Below are 23,992 nucleotides of genomic sequence, written 5' to 3'. Positions count from 1 at the left end.
GGCCAGCAGTTTTTCCCCGCATCTTAGCTCACTATTTTAGAGTTAAGAGTATGGCCACGGTGCGCCTAACTGCACTGGTTTCCATAGAAAATCGAGCAGGAGGCCTTACCTGTAATCTGAAGACACCTTAACCTGTACCCTAGGTGCCCCCAGAGGGAGTGAACGTGGGGAGAGCCAAGACTCCCGGGGTTGTCGTTGAGGGTCTGTTTGTTTTTCTCGGGCAACGGAGGCAGAGGGTGGAGAAGGGTCCAGTCAGAGAGGAGGTTCGGTCCGGCCTTGGGTCTGATTTAAAACTTGGTCTCACTGGAGCAGCTCTTAGGCACTCAACAGTTCTGTACAAATGCAAACTTGAAATAGCTCTAGGCCTACGTCATTTAGGACAGAATAAATGAAGTACAGAAATGTCCAAACTATGCAAATCCTGGAGTTGTCTGCCCTCCCATAAACACATGACAAGTGCCAAGGCATTTCCAGTCAAAACAGCCGTGGAACCAGCAGCCTCCGTCCTTTGTATTTATTATTTTATTAACAGCATTTTACACAGCAGTTAACAAGCACAGCCGTGCCCGCTTTGCGCCCCAGCTCGCTCTCGGCAGACCAGGGAGGGGGGATGGCCTGGATGGAGGGTGGTGGGGGGGTGGTCCCTAAAGGAGCCGGCTAGCTGGAGGAGTTTGTGCAGTTGGGTAAGGGAAAAGTATAGCGTTTGGGGCTTTCTGCTGGCCCGAAGGAGAAGACAGCTCAAGTGAGCCTTTGGAGGAGGAGATCCTCTCTCCCTTCCCGAGAGGGAAGTTGCACAGATGTGGTTATGTCTGGTCTCTGCTGGGATTCCAGAAGGTGAAACAGTATCTTTTCAGGATTCTCTCTGCCCATTAGTTACTGGAGATTTTCAAAGAATAAGTATTTGTCTGCTATCGTGAGTCTATATCCTGGTGGAAAGTTTATAACGAAAAGTAATGCCTTTCTTAAGTCATAAAATGAGCCTTGTATGATTATTTAATTAAAATCTATTTAAGGACCGATTAGGCGTGTAATTTGCGCTAATAATGACGATTATGGAAATGTTCGACTTAACCAAAAATCATAAAGGAGACATTTTGATCAGTGGGGCGGCCAGTAAGTACGCACAGAGTTGGACCATTTTTTCGAGGCGCCCGAGGGCCTGGGGCTGCCGGCCGCAGAAAGTGCAGAGCCGCCTGGCCTCTGCGACCTGGCTGAGGGAGCGGCTGGCCTCCCTGCCCCGACCCTGAGCCCGGCCGCGGCCCCCCACCCCTCCCTGGGCAGCCCACGCTTTGCTGAGCATAGAAAGCGACCCTGGGAGTCTGAACCACCTCCTTCCCAGCCGAAGGTGTGGGGGAGGGGTGCTTCCCCCCCCAGCCACCAGGAGGGGCAAACTCTGGGAGAGGGCTGATAAACCACACCGAAATCGCGGCGACATGGCTGTGCTATTTCGCTTTTACAATCAGCGGCGACAAAGTGCACACTGCCTTGGCTAGCCTCGGCTGGAGCTGGAAGGGTGGGGGAAGGGGGGGGTCCCCTTGTTCCGGAGAAACCTGCCAGCTGCTGGGCTTGGTGCGAAGGCAGTGGAGGCAGACACAATGCTGCTGTTGTTGGTTTGATCTCGAACTGTGGATTGTTAGTCTGGCTTTAACTATGCGGTAAGGGGGGAATGTGAAGGCTGTTTACAGCGAGTGCAAATAATGTGACAGCTGTTGGTGCACGAGCAGCGTGCGGACGGCTGCAGAGGTGGCTGCTGCTTTCTGGCCACGGTATCCTCATCCTCTGATGAGGGAAAAAGTCAGCCACGCGGCTCACCGCCCCACGCAACACTCCTCCCCCGCCACCGTGCGCCCCAACACACACCTTGATGGCTCCCAGATTCAGTGTGGAGGTTCAGGTTGGTGTGTGGTGTGTCGTGCTTTAGGGGGATTGTCCCGCAGGGGTGGTGGGAGAGAGGGCCCACAGGGCCCCGAGTGTCCCTCCAGAGGGGTGTGGCCAGGATCGCTGGACCTTGGTCCTCAGGTGCTCGGAGGCCCGATTTTTTAGACTGTAGGGCATAACTTGCAGTCCTAACGAAGCTTGTTGGAAACAATGTGTTATTAACCGAAGGCTTTCTGGAAGTTGCAGAGACGCTCTGGTGGCATTCTTTTCCCCCTCGGAAATGGCCCTGCTAACTGAGACAAGTTAGAGAGACAGGCGGGCGCCACGTTCTGTGCACTCACCACTCTTCCTCGGGGCTGAAAACAGTGTGTGTAGGTTCAGGACCCAGAGGGGGGTGTTTTGGGGTGGGGGTGTGGAGAAAGGGGTGCATTTTGGCTTCTGATTACCCACACCCTTTAACCTTCCCTCGCAAGCCCTCCCGTTTCCAAGAGCACATTGGCCTTCAGCTTCAGGACACAAAGGTGTGGCCCTGAGGTGTGCCCACGGCGCCTCCCATTCTGACTTGATCAGTTAGATGCCCCCAGCCACGGGCTTCCTCTGAGCTCCCAGTGGCCCGCTAGGCGCTGGGAGGAGGCTCCAGGGTGGGAGGGAGAGCAGTTGGTGGTGGCAGTCACCCCTTGTCCACGCGGGTTCTGGAGATGTAGGGCTGGCCCAGGCAGGTGGGTTCAGGATGGCCAGAGACCCAGTTGGGCCTGCCTCTGAGGTGTCCTGGGGCCAAAGGGGTGTCAGAGTTGCTCCCTTCCCCTTCCCAAGGTGGGAGCCCTCACAGCCCTGCCCCCCACCCACCAGGCTTTGGAGGATCATTTAGAGCTGATTGAATTCTGTAGCATGGTCTTTCTCTGTGACTCTGGTCCCCAGGTGTACAGCCTCGAAGGAGAGCTGCAAATGGAGTTTGTTGCCCCCAGCCCCCAGCTCTCCCCTCTCTGAATCCTAACGTGGACTTCTGCTTCCGGTTTGGGTTCCCCAGTGGGGAGCTGGGAGATGCTTCTGGAGTGATACATGAACTTCGGTGCCAGTTCTATAAATTGGTCTCTTTTTATGACGTGTGCCATTTTCTGTAGGAATGTTGCTTGCAAAACGAGTTTCGCCTTGGAGGAAAGGCGGAAAGATAAACAAGCCTGTAACGCCAAAACACTGGCAGTCTTTCCCTCCTTCCAGCTCTCTTAAAGCAGCCGGGCTGTATTTCCAGGATTAGACTCGTGCTTGTGAAGAGGGACTCTGGTTGGCTTTTTTTCCCCCCAAGCAAATGCAAATTAGAGAAAAATAATTTTCTTTCAACGATATGCAATGTATTAGTCACTTGTTATCGTGCTCCGAGGCAGGCCTCATTTGCGCGTCTGCCAGCTCGCTCACATCTGCTCGGCGCTGTTCGGGGCATTTTAACCTTGGCGGTGTCGTGTCTAGTCCCACGGATCAAGGAGGAGTAATTAAGGTCTGAACAGCTACAGAAATTCACGGGCCCCCATCTCTGCCGTCGTGGTTCCACCGCTTTGTTGGGGGGGGGTGTTCCGAATCCCAAGATTGAGTAGCAGACATGGGGTTTCTTTTGTTCCTCGGCAAGAAAGTGGGAGCCCCCTCTTGTCCTCTGACCCTCATCCCCAGCCCTCCCAGAACTCGCAGGCAGTGCACAGTCAGCCAAGGAACCCAGGGTGCTGATCATGGGCCTTGTGTGAGGCATCTTTTTTGTGTAAAAAGTTCCTTTGTGCCTCCCAGGTACTCCTGATAGCTCTTGTTACTATCTTCACACTATAGCTTGTCCCTTTGGTGGAGGAGGGGAGGCATGGAGTGTGTTGTATTCCTGCAAGACCCTGGTGGAGATGGCAGTGCATGAACACCCCCTCTGGAGTTGGGATATGGGTGGTTTATTCTGGATTTGCCCCCAGGTTGTGCAGACTCCCTAGTGACAACCTGACTCTCTCCTCTGGTGGGATTAGCCCAGAGGAGGTGGGGGGGGGGGGTTTGCGGGGTGGGGGGGAATAAGAGTGATTAATTGCATTCCACCCAGGTTTTCCTGTTCTGGGCTGCCTCCTGTTGAGGGACACCAGCTTCCAGATGGGCCCTCTCTTGCCCACGTGGTGGTGTGGGGGACAACCCTGAAAGAAAGTGAAAGGAACAAAAAACCCTAGGCGGTGGCTTGCCTCGGTGTCAGGGGAGAAGGGGAAGTGTCCCGTGTTGGTCCAATAGCCGACCTTGGGTCGGGGGTGGTGGTGCATGGCAGGAACCCACCACCGGTTTGGCAGCCACTCTCCCCGTGGGTCCTTGCAGGGGCCTCCCCTCCTGGAACCCCTTCCCACTTTACAGTTGGCTACACTTGGCTAGCCCGGGGCGCTGGCGGTGGTGGGGGCACGTCTGCGGAGAATAACACTCGGTTCTGCTCAGAAGGATCCCAGGATGATGGCCAGGAGGGTCTGCGTGCGCCCACCCAAAGTTCCTTTTTGTCAGATATTCAGCAGCGGGGGCTCAGGAAAGGGGAAGCCTAGAGGAGCGCGTGGGCCGCAGGGCCCGAGGGGTTAACGGGGGTGGGGGGGACGGAGGGACACTGGGGATTGCGGAGGTCGGGCCGCCTCCGGGAGAGAGCCGGAGTTCCTGGAAGGCGGGGCGGGGGAGCGTCGCGAGGGTGTGGGTGTCTGCCGAGGCGCGGCCCCCCGCGGGGAGACCTCGGCGGAGGATCCGCGAGGAGGGGCGGGCGAGCCCGGAGCAGCATGGGTGTGTGTGGTGGGAGAGAAAATCCCTTTGTTGCCGACCGATCGCGCTCGGGGCTGAGGCGGGAGGGAGGGGGCGCCCTTCCCCCGCTCGCCCTCGCAGCCGCAGCCGCCGCCGAGGGCCAAGTTCACCCCCCGACCGACCCCAGTGGCTCTTTGCTCCGACCCAGGCGCCCTAGGAGGAGACAGGGAAGGTTCTGGTTTGCTCGAAAGGTCAGGGCCGCGCGAGTTTCTCATCCTCCTCGCTCCTTCTCCCCTCCGGCTCCTCAGCTCAGTCTGTTACTAATGCAAAACTTGGGGCGTGGGTGGGGACGCCCCCGGAGGCAATGGCCCTGGCTTGGAGTGTGCAAAGAGCGCCTCGGCCCGCTGGATCTCTCCTCCCAAACCCCTACCCCCTCTGACACCCTGGGAGGGCTGGTGGACAGAGCCAGCCACCAACATCAGCCACACCCCCGGAAGCCTGTGGCCCTGTCCAGAAGTGGGGGGGGAGGGGCAGTCTTGGGGTTCCCCTCGCCCCCGCAGCTACATGTCTGGGGGGGGGGAAGCAGCCCAGGAGGACCCGTCCCCAACCGTGCACATCCGGGAGAGCTTTTCCTCTCATCTTCTACCCCCACACGGTCCCCCTCCCCCCATCCTAAAATAGGAACTTCTGCACCCCTCCCTTCCTTGACACCAGGAGAGAAGTGCTGCTGTGCGTGACTCAGTCTGCTCTTGGAGCAGCCCCAGGAAGGGCTCCCGCGGGGTTCGCTTTGGGCTTTGATGAAATCCACACAAGTCTGCTGAAGGTCACCCCTCCCTGGCCTGGGCCCCTCTGTGTCCCCGCCTCAGCCTTCCCACGCAAAAACTGTGCGGCGATCTGGGGATGGCACACAGCATACCTGGTGGACTCAGATGCTGCTTTTGAGGGGGTTCGACGTGGCGGGCACTAGCTCTTGCCAGGGGAAACTCGTCACCAGTGCGGTTTAATCCTCTGGAAAACACGGTGCCAAATATTTACAGATGAGGGGACCAAGGTTGAAGAGGTTCGGCCACCTGCCCAGAGACACGCTTGTGGATGAGGGTGGGAGCTGGGAGACTGTGGTGGTGACCGCGTTCTTGCGTGATCTCCACAGAGAGCCAGCTCTGACGTGAGGGAGTCCCCTTCCCCAGCACACCCTGCACGCAAACTGGGCTCTCTGATGTCAGCTAGGCCTTCTGAGCCAGGAGCACCCCCCCCACACACACACACACATCCGCCCAGGCCTTCTTGGCCCCTGACTGGATAACCACCTGATGGGTGCAAGAGGCGCCAGGTGAGAGAGACCCTAGGAAGGGGCACCATTACCGCTTTCGAAGGAGTTGGGATGGTTTGATGGTGACTTGACACCTGTGATGTGCAGACCCGAACTGAGCACTGCCTCAAGGGCAGAGGCAGTAAAAGTGGCCTGGTGCCAGGAGGAGCCCAGTGGAGAGACAGGAAGGGTGCCAAACTTCGTCTGATGCTGCCTCCCCCTCCCCCGGCGCATCCCAGCCACTCCCCGTCATTGCCGCTTCCCTTTCCAACCTGTTGTTGTCTATCTGGGTAGATCGCCTTTAAAGAAAAACCAGACAGCTCTCTCTGTCTCCTCAGGGCATAATGGTGTCCTCGTGGCCAGAATGGGTGGGATGTTGGTGACTGGTCCTGCTCCGGGGGGCCTCTCCTGTCTGTCACAAGCTTGGCAGTGCCTCTTCTCAGGGATGAGAGCTCCTAATTTTGGTCCCTCCGACCTCTTTCTGCCAGTCATGTCCTTTCACGGGTGTCCACACCAAGCCGAGTACTCGAAGCATAACCCTTGGCTTCCAGAGCAGGTGACTGCCCACGTCTGTTGTGGGAGACCCATGCTCCCTCCTGCTTTCAGTTACTGGTGCTTTCAGTTACTGCCATTCAGAGAGCCGGAGTCCGCCCTCGGGGGCCAGGGGGCTTTTGCAAAGCCGGGTCTCTCCCCGGCACTGGGTGTTCCAGTGGGCAACCACTACAATTCCTGCTGTTCTTCAGAACCCACCAGACGCCCTCAGTCTCCCTGTCCGACCTCTTCTCTCTCAGCTGCCTTCCCCATCCCTGTCCTTCATCCTTGGCCCCCATCTCTCCACTACTGGAAAAAGGGTTAAAACCTCATAGCCAGGTTGTAGCTGTAGCAGCTAACGTGGAAACAGGTTGGTGCTTGTAAAGTGCTTTTCTTGAGTGACTTCACACATCTTGGCACTTCTAGTCTGCACGTGGAAGAGCAGGGCGGTGGGAGGGGCGGGGCTGGGTGCACGCAGAGAGAAATAAGGGCAAACAAGCCTCTCATAGTGGCAAAGTGCCTGCTCTGTTTGTCATCTAAATCACATTATTTGTCCTCTCCACCGAGGCCCAAGGGTCAGCGAAGTCAGTTTTTGAAGCACTTTCCCTTAGAGTTACCAAAAAAACAACAAAAAAAAGACCCCAACTATTTCAACAGCCCCTTCTAGAAGTGGAGTGGGATGAGCATCGCTGTATCTCCGCCTCTCAGTTTCTTTGTTGTTTCTCACCCTGGCGTCCCCTCAGCTCCACATCCCAGAGAGGTTGGCAGGGGAGAGGTCCCCAGGGCCTCGACCCCGACCCTGGCTGGCGGGGTTGGACTCTGTGTGGCCTCTGCCGCCCGGCCGGCCGCCTGCCCAGGATGTTCCTGCTGGGGATTCCCAGCGGGATCCTCGGGGCTCCCCTCTCTCACCCCGCAGAAGGGCCTCCTGGACAGCTCGGCCCCTGGCTCACTCACTGGCCCTTCCTGCTTGGCTCCATCTTTGGCCAGGAACCTGAAGAGTTAAAAGTCTTTAGCTTGTTGCAATGAAATTATGGCTGGCAGTGGCGCCGCTGTTTGTTCAACAGACCTCCACTTTTAAACAGTTCACAAAAAGTTCATGGGGCAGCTCAAGATTGTGTGTGTGTGTGTGTGTGTGTGTAGTCAGCAGGATCCAGCAGTGGACCTCCCCCTCCCTTGTTTCTTCGTGTTCTGCGTCCTCCCCGCCACTCCATCTGACCCTGTGCACACACGCTTAAAGCCACTTCATTAGGTCACCTAAGTGTGTGGCTTTAATGTTGAAAAGTCCACAGGAAGGGCCCCAGAGGGGTGGGGGTGGGGTGGGGGTGAGGAGGGCTTTGAAAGCACCCAGTGCTCCCAGGTGTCCCTACATCACCTTTACCCTTCCGTAAAGTCCGGGCTGCCCCTTCTCAAGAAAAGCCCCTTTTTTCCGGGCGGGGGCATGAAGGCAGCACCCTTCCTGTTTCCTCACTCAGGTGCTCAGAGGTCCTTGTCACAAGGTGGTGGCTAAAGGAGGTGGGGAGGTTATGGCTTGTTTAAGGGGAGGCCACTTTGGGGACTGCGGAAGTTTGAGGTCTTGGAGGGGCGCGCGCGTGCGCGCGCGCGCACACACACACACACACACACAGAGTTTTTCCTTTCCTCATCATTTTCTTAAGGATTTGATCTAGTGATGCTTTTTGCTCCTGGTGTAATTTCTGCTTTTCCTCCTGGCGCGTGGCGGGAGAGGCTGGTTCCATGTGGTCATTCCCACTGCTGGTCCCCCTGTTGCAGCTGGTGACCAGGACGCCTGCCTCCTGCCTCCTGTGCACCAAGGAATGTTGCTCTACCTTCCCAGTCAGGCCACCCAGAATGTCTTCCTTTTGTTAGAAGGGGCGGCAGGGGTTAGGGAGGGGACAGTCTCCCTTGGATGTGCCTTGTGGTCATTCCCGGACTAAGCGGTGCCCCCCCCCCACCCCGTTGATCTGTAGGTTTGGAAGAAGGAAGAGAAGCTCATGAGCCCCCACGGAACCTTCTTCAAGACCCCAGCTGGTCTTTTCAGGGCACCGTGGCTAGCCCCTTGGAAGGAGAAGAAGGTGCTTTCTCTGAATCCCACCAGGCCTGCTGCAACTGCCTAGTTAGGCCTCTTCCTCCTCCTCTTCCTCCTCCAGCCGAGTCATTGTTGGGCTCCAACTCCGTGCCGTGTGTCTGTGTGTGTGGCTCTTGATTAACAGGCGGTGTTCTGTGTATAGGGGGGCCGACGGGGATACTGGTGGACAAAAGGCCTACTTAGGACAAAGAACTGCTGAAGGACAGACCAGCCTGGCTTTTGGATTCAGGTCTCCCAGGTGCTCCCCCACTCCCAGCCTCAGTTACTCCGAGAAAGAGTCCCCAGACCCCGGAGCCTCCAGCCGGGCCGACCTGGCAGTCTGCTCCTTGTGCTCAAGTGTGAAAGCAAGCATTTGCATATTTTTCCCTGCTAACAAAGGAAATGTGTCGACTTCGGGAACATTTGGGCCTTCGGAAACTGTGTGGGTGGGTGTGTGCAGGAGGAGAAAGAAAAGTTCCCCCAACGAACTGCGCACACAGCTGATTTCAGAGTCCGCTTTGGGGCCTGGGGAAAGATGGCCTGGCCCGTGGGCCGGACAAGGGAGATGACGAGGTGTTTGTGTGCCGGGGAATTGCCCAGGGCCATCGGTCCCAGGCATTAAAGGCTCCCTACTTATTAACCCAGCATTTAACAGCAGGATATGGGCTGAAGCGCAGTCAAAAGAAACGGCTCAACCTCCAAAGAGCAATTAAAATCCTGCACGAGGATAAATCACGCGCCGTGATAATCCTGTTAATAAAATGCAGCTTGTCCTGACCCTTCACTCATGCAGCAAACTAGAATGTGATGTGGGTGGGGGTGGTGGGCAGAGAAGGTAAGGAAGGGTGGGGAGAGGTGCTCTCCCCTCCTCTGCCTGGGCTGCCTCCCCCTCCCCGTAGGTGGAAAATCGGTGGCTTTTCCCTGCTCCCAGCCTGCCAGTGGCTGGCAGCCCAGCAGTCTGGGCTGCTAAGACTTCCGAGCTCACTGATGATTTCTTGTCCCCAGCGAGCAGGCATCATGGAATTACTCAGCCGCCTCCCTCTGCAGCTCCCAGGCCAAACCACCCGGGGTCAGTGCTTCATCTGATCGAGGGCTGGGTGGGGTGTGTTTCCGCTGGCCCACCGACCCTGTGTAACCCTCCATCTGTAAAGTCGGCCCACACCACCGCCCCGGAGACACAGGGTAGTTTGGGTTACTACACCTGACTCCTGTGCCTTCCCCCAGCCCTGATCCTCTTAGACCGCACCCCTCCCCCCACACCCCAACGTGTGGCCCCCCAAGATCGCTGCCCAGCAAGCTGTCAAGCGTGTTCCCCAAAGGCTGGGGAAGGACAAGGCAGGGGCGGCCAGGGGTGGTGGTGGGGATGTGTGCAGTTGCCACGGATGGTGTGGCGCGTGGCCCTTTAACTCCCTCCCCGCCCACAGGAAAGTCTCGGACTGCCCCTGTACCCTTTGGGTCAGGTGTGTTCCCTGACTCCCAGACATCTGTAGAACATCGAGCGCAGCCTGCCTTCCCGAGTCTGCATTCTGTATGAATTGCCTAGAAAGCGGGCCTCTCTGGTTCCCTGTTCAGCTCTTCTTTATTCAACCTCCCGGGTTTTTTTTTGTTTGGTTTTTTTTTTTTAAAACAGACTAGACGCTTGAAGAAAAGCTGCCATCCAAGAAGACGACATGCTTTCAGCAACCCCCCTGTATGGGAACGTTCACAGCTGGATGAACAGCGAGAGGGTCCGCATGTGTGGGATCAACGAAGACAGGTGAATGTGCCCTGTCTGGCTGAGGCCTGGGGAGAGAGGGTGGGTGCCACCCCGCCCACACTCCGTGCTCCAGAGCCCTGCTGAAGCCCCCCTTACCTTCTCAGAGCCAGAGTGGGCCCAAAAGGGGTGGGGGAGAATGATCTCCCGCCTAGCTGGCGGCCCTTGATTTACAGTTTTAACAGGCAACCCGGCTCAGCGAAGCATTGCCGCCCTTTAAAAGATTAGCCCCTAAAGCGGCCTTTCAGTGCACTTTCGTCCTTAATTTATTATTTCATATTTATGAAGGAGAATTAATCCCAGTCTATATGCTGCTTTAACTCTAAATGTCAGGAGTGTGGGCCCAGGTGGATCGGCATTCGATGTGCTTTTAAAACAAATAGTTTGCTCAGTAGTAAATGGGGAGATGGCCACCCCTTACTCCATTCAAGCCCCAAGTTTCTTGGTGTCCTCTACCGCCTACTCGGTGAGGCCATCGACTCCTGGTTTCAGTCACCCGACAGCTCCGCTGGGCTCCCTAATCAGTGATTTTGGAGTGTGGGGTAGCAGCAGCTAAGCGGCGGGGGCCTCAAGCTGCTCTTGGGGTATCTGCAGCGATTTATGCTGGGGATTTGGAAGTTGGCACCACATACTTGCTGTATCGATGCTGTCTGATAACAAGTCCCAGGACGGCCACGGCAGCCTGGCACAGATGGGCGGCTTTGCTCTGGAGCCCGGAGCGGCTGACATGACATTTGTAGGCTCTTCTTGTGTATCCCCCATCGCCGTGAGACGGGCAGTCACATACGGCTTCATTATCACCAGGGAAACCAGTTTTGTAGACCACGGTACCTAACTTTGGGGAAAAGTTTTGAAAGCCCACGCTGGTGAGGAGCACAGAAGTGGCCAGTGTGGCTGGCCCTGTGACTGCAGCCTGTGTCTCCGCTCCGGCCTTTGGCCATTGGTCCTCCCTGATGTCTGACCTCAGATAGGGCTTCGGAGGGCCCTGCTAGGACGGCGGAGCTACAGATTGGCCTCCGTGGCCTCTTCTTTAGAGAAAACAACAGCGCAGGATCTTGGTTTCCCGCGGTGGCCCTGTCTGGGATTCCCTGGCCCCGTTGTGCCCTGCCTTGCCTTTGTTTTCTCCCAGCCCAGCTGAAGCACCATTTGGGGCCAGCTTTCAATAGGGGCCGCTGGGGAGGAATTGTTTGGTGAGGGCGGTTTGAGGAACAGAGTTATTAGAAACTGGTCCGTTCGGGGGCGATCTGTGAAAGATGGATTAAGTGGAGGAATGCTTTCACGAAGTTTCGTATGTCCTTTTCACGTAGGAAAATTCCTGTAAATGATGGTGACGCTTCAAAGGCCAGACTGGAACTGAGGGAAGAAAATCCCTTGAACCACAACGTGGTAAGAGACATGGTTTCAGTCTGAATATCCATCGATCTGTAATCCCTGATGCATTAATTTGTATGCTGCCAAGGGGTCTTTTGGGGGTGGGGCGGGGCCGGGCAGGGCTGAGTAGGGTGCTGCTTCTGCAGGACCTGGCCCTCACTGGAGCTCTGTTTGGCCCTGCACTCCCGGTGACACGCTGGCTGTGTCCCAGGAGTGTCGGAGTCAGTCCCTTAGTGACCGGGTGGGATATGTGCCTCCTTTTCTTGGCTAAGCCACGGGCTGCCTCCATGCTCCCTGAAGCTCGATAAATTTCCAGCCTCCAAGTAGACCCTTAGGGTTTCCTTTTCCAGTAAAATAACGAAACACAGACCCGTCTTCAGACAGCAGGGAGAGGAAGTCAAAAGGCACCACCACAGTTTGACCCCTGGCCTCTTTATTGATTTAGAAATGAGACAGCTAAAGTCCTCCTTCCCTGCCATCCCACCAAAGATTGTTTCTTGCTTGTTATGTTAAATAATCACCATGCTTCCCTACCTGGGGGGATGGGGAGGGAGCCCAGTGAGCACTACCCTGCCCCCCAACATAAGGGCCTGGGAGGTTCAGGTGTCCTGTCCCTGTCCCGTGTGTTCCCCCCCACTTCATACCCCATGAGGGCGGTGCCTAGAGTAGCAGAGCTGGTGTCCTCTCTGTTGCAGCGGAGAATTTTTGCTGAGAAAGTGAATTTTCCCGAGTTAATAGATGACTAAATTTAATGTATAGGCCCCAAGTCTAAAGGGATCAACCTTTTACAGGCTTTCAGGGTACTAGCTGAAGGAAGGTGAGAAGGCAGGCAGCAAAGGCTTTTGGATAAGTGGGCCAGGGACGGTGGGCCCCTGTGGAGCCCCTCTTTTTAACCCTTTGTGCTCAGATGTGGAGGCTGATGTCACATGAACCTAGCTGGCGGTTTCTCCTCGGGACGGGCCCTGCAGCTTTGATGGGGGCACCACGAGTTAACACCCGTGTTCTTCTTCCACAAAGGTGGAGGCCACTACGGCCCATCGGATCGATGGCCTGGCCGCGCTCAGCATGGACCGCCCCGGCCTGATCCGGGAAGGGCTGCGTGTCCCCGGCAACATCGTCTATTCTAGCTTGTGCGGACTGGGCTCAGAGAAAGGTCGGGAGGCTGCCACGAGCACTCTGGGTGGTCTTGGGTTCTCGTCCGAGAGAAATCCGGAAATGCAGTTCAAACCTAACACCCCTGAGACGGTGGAGGCTTCCGCTGTCCCTGGAAAGGCCCCCAATGGCTTCAGTGCTATCTACAAAACACCCCCCGGGATACAAAAAAGTGCTGTGCCCACAGCAGAAACGCTGGGCTTGGACAGGCCTGCCAGCGACAAACAGAGCCCTCTCAACATCAATGGTGCTAGTTACCTGCGGCTGCCCTGGGTCAACCCTTACATGGAGGGGGCCACGCCAGCCATCTATCCTTTCCTCGACTCGCCAAATAAGTATTCCCTGAACATGTACAAGGCCTTGCTACCTCAGCAGTCCTACAGCTTGGCCCAGCCGCTGTATTCTCCTGTCTGCACCAACGGGGAGCGCTTTCTCTACCTGCCGCCGCCTCACTACGTCAGTCCCCACATCCCGTCGTCCCTGGCTTCGCCCATGAGGCTCACGACGCCTTCGGCCTCCCCGGCCATCCCACCTCTGGTCCACTGCGCAGACAAAAGCCTGCCCTGGAAGATGGGTGTCAGTCCTGGGAATCCCGTCGAGTCCCATGCCTATCCCCACATCCAGAACAGTAAGCAGCCGAGGGTGCCCTCCACCAAGGGGGTCACCAGCGGTCTGCCCGGGGACACAGCGCTCCTGCTGCCCCCTTCGCCTCGACCTTCGCCCCGTGTCCACCTTCCCTCCCAGCCCGCTGCAGACACCTACTCCGAATTTCATAAGCACTACGCAAGGATCTCCACCTCACCGTCTGTCACTCTGTCGAAGCCATACATGACAGTCAGCAGCGAGTTCCCCTCGGCCAGGCTCTCCAACGGCAAGTACCCGAAGGGCCCGGAAGGGGCCGAAGGGGCCCAGTCGGTTCCCGGGCACACCCGGAAAGCAGCGGGCCAGGACAGAAAAGACGGTGGTTCCCCTCCTCTGTTGGAGAAGCAGACGGTTACCAAAGATGTCACCGATAAGCCACTGGACTTGTCCGCGAAGGTGGTGGACGTGGATGCTTCCAAAGCCGACCATATGAAGAAGATGGCCCCCACGGTCCTCGTGCACAGCCGAGCTGGAAGCGGCTTAGTGCTGTCTGGCAGTGAGATTCCAAAAGAAACCTTATCTCCTCCCGGAAACGGCTGTGCTATCTATAGATCTGAAATCATCAGCACGGCTCCCTCGTCCTGGGTGGTGCCCGGGCCGAGCCCTAATGAAGAGAACAACGGCAAAGGCCTGCCGCTGAAAAACAAGGCTTTGGACTGGGCGATCCCGCAGCAGCGGAGCTCGTCGTGTCCCCGCATGGGCGGCACGGACGCTGTGGTCACCAACGTCTCGGGCTCGGTCTCGAGCGCCGGCCGCCCAGCCTCTGCGTCGCCAGCCCCCAATGCCAATGCGGATGGCTGCAAGACCAGCAGGAGCTCCATGGACACCACGCCATCCGTCATTCAGCACGTGGGCCAGCCCCCGACCACACCTGCCAAGCACAGCAGCAGCACCAGCAGCAAGGGCGCCAAAGCCAGCAACCCGGAGCCGAGCTTCAAAGCAAACGAGAATGGCCTCCCGCCAAGCTCGATCTTTCTGTCGCCAAACGAGGCGTTTAGGTCCCCACCAATTCCCTACCCCAGGAGTTACCTCCCTTACCCGGCGCCCGAGGGCATCGCTATAAGCCCCCTCTCCTTACACGGCAAGGGACCCGTCTACCCTCACCCAGTCCTGCTGCCCAACGGCAGTCTATTCCCCGGGCACCTTGCCCCGAAGCCCGGACTGCCCTATGGGCTGCCCACAGGCCGACCAGAGTTTGTAACCTACCAGGACGCGCTGGGGCTGGGCATGGTGCACCCCATGTTGATACCTCACACGCCCATCGAGATCACTAAGGAGGAGAAACCGGAGAGGAGGTCCCGCTCCCACGAGAGGCGCTATGAGGACCCAGCCCTCCGGAGCCGGTTTTCCGAGATGCTGGAGGCGAGTAGCACCAAGCTACAGCCAGAAGTCCCCTCTGACAAGAACCTGAAGCCCAGCCCCAGCTGGAACCAAGGAAAAACGGTAGTCAAGAGCGACAAACTTGTCTATGTAGACCTCCTTCGGGAGGAGGCAGACACTAAAACAGACGGGAATGCGACCAAGCCGGGCTTCGCGGCTGAGAGCGTGGGCCAGAGCACTGAGCCCAGTAAGCCCCCGGCCGAGCCGGCCCTGCAGCCACATCGCGATTTCGTCGCCCTGAGGGAGGAGTTGGGGCGCATCAGTGATTTCCACGAAGCTTACGCTTTCAAGCAGGCCCCGGGCCAGTCAGTCTTCAGCTTAAGCAAGGAGAGCATTCCAGCGGTAACCACCAAGGAGAACCTGGGGCTGCCTGTCTCCACTCCCTTCCTGGAGCCGACTCTGGCGAGCGATGGCCCACCCGTGACTTTTGGGAAAACCCCAGAGGATCCCAAACCGTTTTGCGTGGGCAGCGCCCCACCGAGTGTGGACGTCACCCCTACCTATACCAAAGACGGAGCCGACGATGCCGAATCCACCGATGGCAAAGTTCTCAAACCCAAGCCATCGAAGCTGGCAAAGAGGATCGCAAATTCCGCTGGTTATGTGGGTGACCGATTCAAGTGTGTCACTACCGAACTGTACGCAGATTCCAGCCAGCTCAGCCGGGAGCAGCGCGCCTTGCAGGTGAGTCGTCCCCCCCCCACCCCCCCACCCCCAAATTTCAGTGACTTTACCAGTTGTCAGTTCTGTTTTTGTTAATGTGGAAAGAGGATTGGGGGAGTATGGTAGGGCAGGGCGCCGGGCAGATTTTGGTTAATGAAAGCTTATGGTCACGTAAATATATGACATGTGTCCAGTAAGGGGACGTGAGTGGTAGCACTTAGGAGGTTCACGTGTCCAGACACTTGCCATCATCCTGTGGATGCTAAGAGAGCTCAACGCAGACGCTGCTAACAGAAGTATTAATGATTGCGAAGGTTAGCTAAAGACTGCATGACGTCCCCTATCAGTTGCTTTGACTTCTGTGCCGTTACTGTACGTTAACGAATAATGCCTAGCAATACTGCTTAGAAATGTCTTACGTGATACTTGGTGGAGATGTGTGGCAGCCGCATGTCTGTGGGATTCGGGGAATTTTTTTTGTTTCCACCCCCCCCAAACAAAAACCTCGCTTAAAGGGATAGAGTTATGTGTTTAACTTGCTAGTGAATGATAGATGTTGTATAGGAATTTCCTTAAGATATTTTACTTTTAATTAAAAGATAAATAAAGCCAAATTGTGTTGCAATGTGAAGAAAAAAATTGGTTTATGCTTATAAAAATGGATGAAGTTATCTAAATGATCCATTGAGTGCCCATTTTAATTACATAGATGGAAGGATTACAAGAGGACAGTATTTTATGTCTACCCGCTGCTTACTGTGAGGTCAGTTCTTCAAATTTTTATTACTAGAATCTTACATAAACCTTTTGAGTTAAATTTCATTTCCAAATATACAAAGGGAAGTTTGTGGGCCATGGTCGTCTTTTATTCATTGTGCATTTTGTTTTCTTTTCTGTTGTTTTTGTTTTGTTTTCCTTTGCGTTGTGTTTCTGTTTTGTTTTTATTTACCTCCAAACGAGAATGTCTCTGTGCTATGGTGTATGCGTGGCTACACATACACAGCGCGTTTCTCTCTCTCTCTACATATGGCTTCACAAGTACAGACTGTGTGATTGCTTACGTATAGCTACTCTTACGTTTTTATCTATTACGTTTTAAAATATCTCAGTCGTATCATAAATTGTGGTTGGTTTTGGGCAAACTTTTCTTTGAAACTACTTTCCTTTAAGGTAAGGCAAATGAAATAGCTTTTATGGTAAGGTGTCGTGTTTTTTTTTTTTCTCCCCCGTCTCCGTTCTCTTTCTAGCGTGCAATGATGCGCTTCTCAGAGCTGGAGATGAAAGAGAGAGAAGGTGGCCACCCGACAGCCAAAGACTCCGAGGTGTGCAAATTCAGCCCTGCCGACTGGGACAGGTTGAAAGGAAATCAGGACAAAAAGCCAAAGTCGGTCGCCCTGGAAGAGGCCATTGCCGACCAGAATGACAATGAGAGATGTAAGTAAACCCCCAGCGGCTTATCCATGGTGTGTGGGGTGGGGGGCACTGCTCCCAGAGCTCAGGGAGGCACGGGGAAGCGGTTCATTGCTGTGGCCCTGTGGGCTGCTCAGAGAAACAGGCCGCTGTCACTGGCCCAAGAGGGAAGGACCGATCGTCTGTTTGAATGAGGTGGTGTCCAGGGACCGAGGCACCCATGGAAGACGACTTCCTGGGACGCTTCTCCTTTTCTAGGGAAATACCGGTCCTGTAGTTAGTAACGTTCTGATACGGTACCAGCAGGAGAATGACCACGGGAGACGTAAGTGTCGCCATGTGTGTTGTGTCCTGTTTTGTAGTGGGTGCAGATAAGCTGCCCTGCCCTTCTTTTCGGTACCAGTGGGCTGATTATCCCAGCCAAAGGCGCCTCCCCACCCACCACAGTGACAGCCTCCCATGGAACGGAAGGTTCTCGTGTTCTCCCTCCAGAGATAAAGGTTTTGTTAAAATGGGACGGGGTCTATTGAGGGCACCAGAGAGATGAGATGATTGTTTTCGGTGGCACGTTTGTTGGCCACGGTTAGATGTTGACAACACAATCCAGGGGTGTGTGGAATAAACCAGTATAAAGAGGGGGCCTTACCACCAGACAGAGGTGGTATTCTGTTGGGGGGGCCAAAATGGAGAGGAAGCTAGGGCTTTTCTCAAATCGCTCTTCGGGCCCAGCAGTGGGTCCTCCGCTGTGGTCCAGGGCCGTGGGATTTGCTCACGAGATGTCCCTGGCCACCACGGTGTGTGGGTGGCAAGTGGAGAAGGTCTTTTTCCGTCTCTTTTAAATGTGCACACGTGGGGGCCCAAAGGGCGCTCCAGACCTTGGAAGCCTCACTGGTGAGGGTAAATTTGGGCATCTGGCTGAGTGTCAAGGAGACAGGGTGCAGAATCCTCCTGACACAGGGCAGGCAGGGATGGGAGACTCATTTGTGCGGGCTCCATGCTGTTGGGCATCATGGGTTTGGCGTTCATTGGTGCCTGATGGCGTTTGGGGGAGACTTTGTGGCCCCGGAGAGGGCGCTTCTCACTGCCGAGGGCACAGACCACCCCCCCTGCCCCCCACAGTCAGCCTTGGGGTCAGACAAAGGCCTGTGGCCAGGTTTCTGGGTTGGCCACACCAGGACCATTTGTTCTCCTTCAGTCTCAGAAGAAGGGAGTTTTTGTTGGTAGTCAGCGGCGGGGACTCTGATGTGCCTGGAGTAAAGATTTCTTTACTTTTCCACCTCAGGGGGATTGATAGGGGAGCATGGAGGGTCTGAGCTGCTATTCAGTAAAGCAGAAACGAGGACAGCCCTTTGTTTCTGGCTTGCCCATAATGCCAGCTCTTGGGGAAGTCTCTCCGGGAGACCTGGTAGACATGGGCAAAGCTGAGTTAACAGGTAGGTGCCTCTCTGAGGGGAGAGGGAGTGGGTGAGGTAGGCTGGAGGAAGGGAGCAGGAAGTTAAGCAGCCTTGAGTCTTCTTGCCCTTTGTCTGGGTTTCGAGTAACTTGGCCAGACCCAGGGTGGCTGCCGTTCTTCCCATCTCACTCACCCTGGCTGCCTTCCCAGGGAAGTTTGTGTCCTCTGCATCTTTCCTGCTGATCCTAGAGACGAGTACTCAGTCTGGTCAATGGAGAAGGAGAGCCCAGATGACTCAGAAAGGCCTCCCTCCTCCCCTCCCCAGAGTCCCTCCAGGCTCAGTCCCTTGGGCTCTTTTCCTGGAGCACCCAGGACACACAGCAAGGCTTGGGTCATCACGGGAGCTGGAGAAGGATTGGGGAAGGTGGGGGTGGAGGCTCACTTTCAAAGATGGGCGCAACGAAGGGGGTGGGTCACCATCCCCAGTCTTCTCCGGACTTCGGCAGTTTGTGGTTAGGAGGAGTGACCTGGAGGAACCGTTGTCCTTGCTGTCACCTCCTCAACTAGGGAACAGCAGGTACTGGATCCATTTGGCTGCAAATTAACAGGTTGTCTTGTCCTTTTGGCCCTCGTGTCTTGAGCCCACTCGGGCCCTGCTCCACGTTGGTTTTCTCCTCACAGGGGTCCATGTAGCTGAGAGCCAAGCTGTGAGCATGTGGGAGCTGGGGTGGGGGTGGGGGCGGGCAGGGGCTCTGAGGAGGTTACGGGATGCTTTCCAGATGCCTTCCTTCTCCCCCGACTTCCCTTCCCTCCCTCAGACCCCAGGAGCTTCTGAGATGGTGGGTGCTTCCGGGAGGGGCTGGCCTGATAGGAGCGAATGTAGTCAGAAACACCACGGTCGGGATTTTCATGTGCTTTTCGTGGTCAGAGTTGGTTTTATTTTAAAAGTCCAGCTGATGCCTTAGGAGGCTTTGCTGCTTTGGAAGTTTATCAGTAGAGGAAACATCAGTGGCATTCTGAAGGTGGGGAGGGACAGGGACAGCCCCTTCCCCCATGAACCGCGAGCGATGGTCTCCCTCGGCAGCCACTTGGCTGGGGCAGACCCGGGATCTGCCATGTCTCGGTGCCTGGGCGGGACCTGGAAGAAGTCTCGGTCAGAGGACTTCACGAAGCTTTTCTCAGGCCGAGCACCTGCGTGTTGGTGAACTACATTGAGTTTGGGACCAGAGGCTCCCCTGTGCCCCTTTTGTAGAGGCCGTGAGTCCCCACAAGGTTAGCCTTTACCGGGGGTGCTACAGTCACATGCAGAGGAGAGAGTTCCCATCATGGGGAACCCTCCTACCTTGTTGAGGGCTCACTGGGAGGGGGCTGGGGGACTGGCCCCTGACAGCGGGGGTTGGTGCTTTGCTGCCCCCAGTGAGGCATAAACGTTGTCATGGTGAGCTTTCTGTGAGGTGGCGCTATGACACAATCAGGACAAATTGTGGGAGGCCCTTGAGTCACGGGACTGGCGCCACAGGGAGCAGGTGTTAAGCCACGAACCACACAGCCACATTGACGTCTGCTTCGATCAGGTGACCAAGAGCGCGTGCTGGTCCCGCCTGTAGAAGGGCTGAAAGTCGTGGCGGTTGCCGACCCGTGGTTAGGTCCCTTGTGTGTCCAGCTCTCTGTCTCTTTCGCTCTCAAGGGTAACCCCATGAGCTCTGGCCAGAACCATTTCATCTCCGAGCTCTGGGTCAGGTTTGTGATGTGGAGTCTCCCCTTTCCCCAACCTTAGCCGGTGGCGGTGTCTCTCCTGGTTACTCATGGTGGCTGCTCTTCAGGGTTCTTACTGAGGCAGGTCTTGGCTCAGTCCAATTGGGATCTTTGCCTGAGAGCCTAGGGAGCTGTGGAAAGGATGGGGGACCCTAGTCTGGGGAAAGAGCCTCTAGTGAAATAGGGGAGACAGCAGCTCAGTGATGTCGTGTGAATAGGTGATTTGTCAACCTGTGACTGTAGCGGCAGGAGGGTTCCTGGGGGGGGCACGGGTGGCGGCTTCGCTCCCTCTCCTTGTGGGTAACGGGGTGCCCTCTGCCCTTAGGCGGCAGCTTCTCGGTGGGAAGCCTGGAGGAGACCTGTGGAAGGGCTCTTGTCCACTTGTTGGGGACAATGTGGTGCAGCGAGGAACAGGGAGCCGAGGTCTCCAGTCGGTGGCTGCTTGCTGACCGCGGCGAAAGGCTGGGCAGCCTAGGTCGGACTTGAACTGCACGGTTTGCAAGTTTGCAGCTGGGGTGAAGATGCACGGAAAGCCTTCTCCCGGAGCAAGGCATGCCTCATTAGGGGACCTAGGGCTGTTACAGATACAGGTGATTATGACACCTGCAGTTAGAGTGTAAAATCCAGAAGTGGCATCTTGGGAGGGAGAGAGGCGTAAATGGATCAGGGCGCGTCTCAGGTGTGGGCCAAGGTCGCCAGGGGCCCACACCAGCTAAGCTGCTGCCTGACTGTGACCCTACCCCTGCTTTCAGATCACCTGCTTTGATCCATCTCTCCTACTTCGGGGAGGGGACGACGCGTATACTGAATTAACTTGAAAATGGCATAAGCTGGTTCTTTTATTTGTGCACTGATCCCAAGCGCCTCCCACGGGGCTCTCTGTGAAGGCTGACCAGAGATGCCAAATGGTGTCAACCGGGAGGGCTCACGTCTTCAGGTTTTATGCAGTGGGGCTAACATGAAAGCTAGCCTGACAGTCTTGGCGTCCGGTCCGTTCGTTCCAGTGATTTCCTCGGCCTCTCTCTTCACTGGTCTTGGCCTGTGTTTATGAAGCCCAGTCTGGGAGGCAGCTGGCGGTAATAGTCCCACTTTACAAGTGAAGGGGGCCCAGTTGTAGAGTAGAGCTGTTACTGCTGGAGCAGTTAGGAGGGTCACAGAGCAGCTGGCGTGACACAGCCCACCCCTCTGCTTCCCCAGGCCCAACGTGGGCCTCTGCGCGTCCCGGCTGCCACTGAGCCTTGTGTCCGCCCGCAGCCATGACAGTAGACCCACATGGTTGGGTCCTTCTACCATTGAGAGCACAGCCCAGCCAGGGTCAGGGATCGATTCCGCCTCCCCTCCCCATGCACACAAGCAACTGACCACCACTAAATGGTGGTGATGTCCCCAGGAAAAAGCCGGTTGGGGAACCACGTGGGCCGGTCCGGAGTAGGGAGGGATATTTGAAGTAGCCCCGGGGGTGGGGAACGGAAGAGGAATGGGGCTGGCGTATGAAGAGTGGACTCGCGCAGTTCTGCTCAGTGTTCGCAGAATACCGAGCTCCTGCTCCTTAACATCCTGGCGATGCTTAGGGAATTAAGTGTGTATTAGAAGAAAGGTGACCCAAACCGCTGGTGAGCCATTTCTTAGGCTGGAGAAACAGCAGCGCGTGATGTTGAGCTGAGGTGATTTAAGGAAAGGTCCGAGGCGAGGAGCCCACCCACGTGGCATAGGGAGCGCTGGAGGGAGCAGTGCAAGGAGACACACCTGTCAGCCAAGGGGGCGGAGCCTGGTGTTTGGAATGTCCTCGAGTGCTTGCGTGTGAAGGAAGGCATGAAAGGAGTGCCAGGTGGGGTAACTGGCGTCCCCGTGGGTGTGCATGGTGTCACCGGGATGTGTGTACGGGGTGGCAACTAACATACACTCTTTCCGCTTTTTCCCTTCCCCCGATGTGAGAAAGACAGGGACACGTAGCGATAAGGTTGAGTTCTTCCAAGTTGCCCTTGACCCTCGTGTGCACACCAAGAAGCCTCTCCTTTGGCTTCCCCAGGCTCCTCTTCCCATCTCCCTTGGTCCCCCAGCTTCTCTGCCTGCCAACACTCTCTGCCCCAGCCCCCCTCCTTCACTATCTCCCAGTTGACCCAAGGGGACACAGATGCGGTCCCTTCTGCAGATGACATGTAGGAGCTATTTGTTCTCTTTATTACGCAGCCTTCCTTTTATTTCAAAATAATGCCCTCAGCAAATGTTGCCCGAGAGATTTCTTCAGTCAGCCCTGGCTTGGTTGGCTATTGCTGCGAGGTCACCTGCCCCCCTGCGGGAAGGGACCCAGAGGGGACCTAAGCGCCGTGGGAGTTGTGCTGATGCCTCCTCTTCCGATTCTCCTCATGCCCCAACTATAAAAAGGTGCAGGGAGAAAGTTGAGCGTCGTAGATGTCTCTGCTTTCTGCTTAGCTGTCCTAGCTCTGGGACCTTCTGTCTTGGTGGCCTTTGTGCTTCCAACGTGTGAGGTCCCCGGTGTTCTGGAGAAGGGTCTGTGGGTGGCAGATTACCATGGATGGGCACAGAGTTCCTGTGTTCTCACGGTGACCTTTGGGCCTTCATTCGTTGTCCTCCCCCCCAGGTGAATACAGTGCTGGCAACAAACATGATCCTTTTGAAGCTCCAGAGGACAAAGATCTTCCTGTGGAGAAATACTTCGTGGACAGGCAGCCTGTGAGTGAGTCCCCTGCTGACCAGGCGGCTGTGGACATGCCGCACAGTCCCACCCTCCGGCTGGACAGAAAGCGCAAAGTCTCAGGTGATAGCAGCCACACCGAGATGGCTGTGGAAGAGGTGCCCGAGGACCCTCTGCTGAAAGCCAAGCGGAGACGGGTCTCCAAAGGTGAGCTCAGTTGGCTTCGGCTGCCTACGCATGTGGCGGGGCGCGCGATTGGGGGGGGGGGGGGAGTGGCCAGACCCGAACCGCGCTGCCCGCCCTCGCCTCCGGGCGCCCAGGGGGAGTCCCTTGTGTGGAGCAGTGGCGGTCCCCCGTTCCCGCCCTGGAGCCCTGGGGAAGCTGCTCGTGCCTCCCCTGTGCCCAAAGCCAGATGCAGGAGCTTGAGCCCAAAGATGGCCAAAGATACCGAATAAATCCCCTCCCGAGAGACTTGGTGACCGGCTCCGGCAGAGGCAGGGACCGCTCACTCCCCTTCCCACCCCTACCCCTATTAGCGATGCGTAAGACAATTTGTTCCCCCCCCAGGGGGCTTTTTGATTAATTTGTAGTTATTTCTCCATTAGATGACTGGCCTGAGAGGGAAATGACAAACAGTTCCTCTAACCACTTAGAAGACCCACATTATAGTGAGCTGACCAACCTGAAGGTGTGCATTGAATTAACAGGGCTCCATCCTAAAAAGCAACGCCACTTGCTGCACCTTAGAGAGCGCTGGGAGCAGCAGGTGTCGGCAGCAGAGAGCAAACCTGGCCGCCAGGGCAGGAAGGAAGTGACCCAGGCGGTTCAGCCTGAGGTCACCGCCCAGGGCAATAACAGCCCCGAAGAGAAACCCGGCAGGAAAAGGGCTGAGGCCAAAGGCAACAGAAGCTGGTCGGAGGAGTCCCTCAAATCCAGTGACAATGAACAAGGTACGCAGAGGCCGCCCTGCTCCTACAGGGTGGGTCACCGGCCTTCCCGTGGGCAGGGGCCCCAGGAGGAGCCGAGTGCCAGAGAAATGGATGGACCAGGTCCTGGTGGGCAGGGAGTGCTTTGTGTCGAGATCCTTCCAACCTCCCGCCCTGCCCTGGGGAGGGGAGTATATAGTGAGGGGAGCTCAGGAGGGAGCTTGTCGTCTGGGCGACCCCATGGGGCTGGCCAGCACCCTCGGTCCAGCCTCAGCTTGTGTCTGCTCATTTAGGTCCTGAGCACCCAGCTCCCCCCACCACACCCCCAACCCGGCCCCATGGGTGGGGGGGTGGGAGATCTGGAAGAGCTGGCTCCTGCCCTCC

At 56.4% G+C, this 23,992-nt stretch overlaps 1 protein-coding gene across 14 annotated transcripts in view; it reads left to right on the top strand.

Moving 5' to 3' along the window:
- Positions 1–23,992, top strand: part of BCOR (BCL6 corepressor) — a 90,202-nt gene that overhangs the window by 49,068 nt on the left and 17,142 nt on the right. For 8 of the 14 annotated variants that reach the window (XM_045995115.1, XM_045995111.1, XM_045995110.1 and 5 more), the window contains exons 2-8: positions 10,138–10,263; positions 11,568–11,646; positions 12,649–15,489; positions 16,178–16,231; positions 16,716–16,902; positions 22,629–22,889; positions 23,288–23,632. In XM_045995115.1, coding sequence (XP_045851071.1) covers positions 10,178–10,263; positions 11,568–11,646; positions 12,649–15,489; positions 16,178–16,231; positions 16,716–16,902; positions 22,629–22,889; positions 23,288–23,632 — 3,853 coding nt within the window. In that variant the 5' untranslated portion in view covers positions 10,138–10,177. Of the gene's footprint in view, positions 1–9,414; positions 9,577–10,137; positions 10,264–11,567; positions 11,647–12,648; positions 15,490–16,177; positions 16,232–16,715; positions 16,903–22,628; positions 22,890–23,287; positions 23,633–23,992 lie in introns of those variants that run through there. The other 6 variants (XM_045995121.1, XM_045995122.1, XM_045995119.1 and 3 more) reach the window with 4 other exon arrangements.

Source organism: Meles meles, chromosome X, assembly GCF_922984935.1.
Source record: "Meles meles chromosome X, mMelMel3.1 paternal haplotype, whole genome shotgun sequence".
In the NCBI taxonomy this organism is placed as follows: domain Eukaryota; kingdom Metazoa; phylum Chordata; class Mammalia; order Carnivora; family Mustelidae; genus Meles; species Meles meles.
The sequence above is the reverse complement of the archived record's forward strand: the minus strand, read 5'-3'. Positions and strand labels throughout refer to the sequence as shown.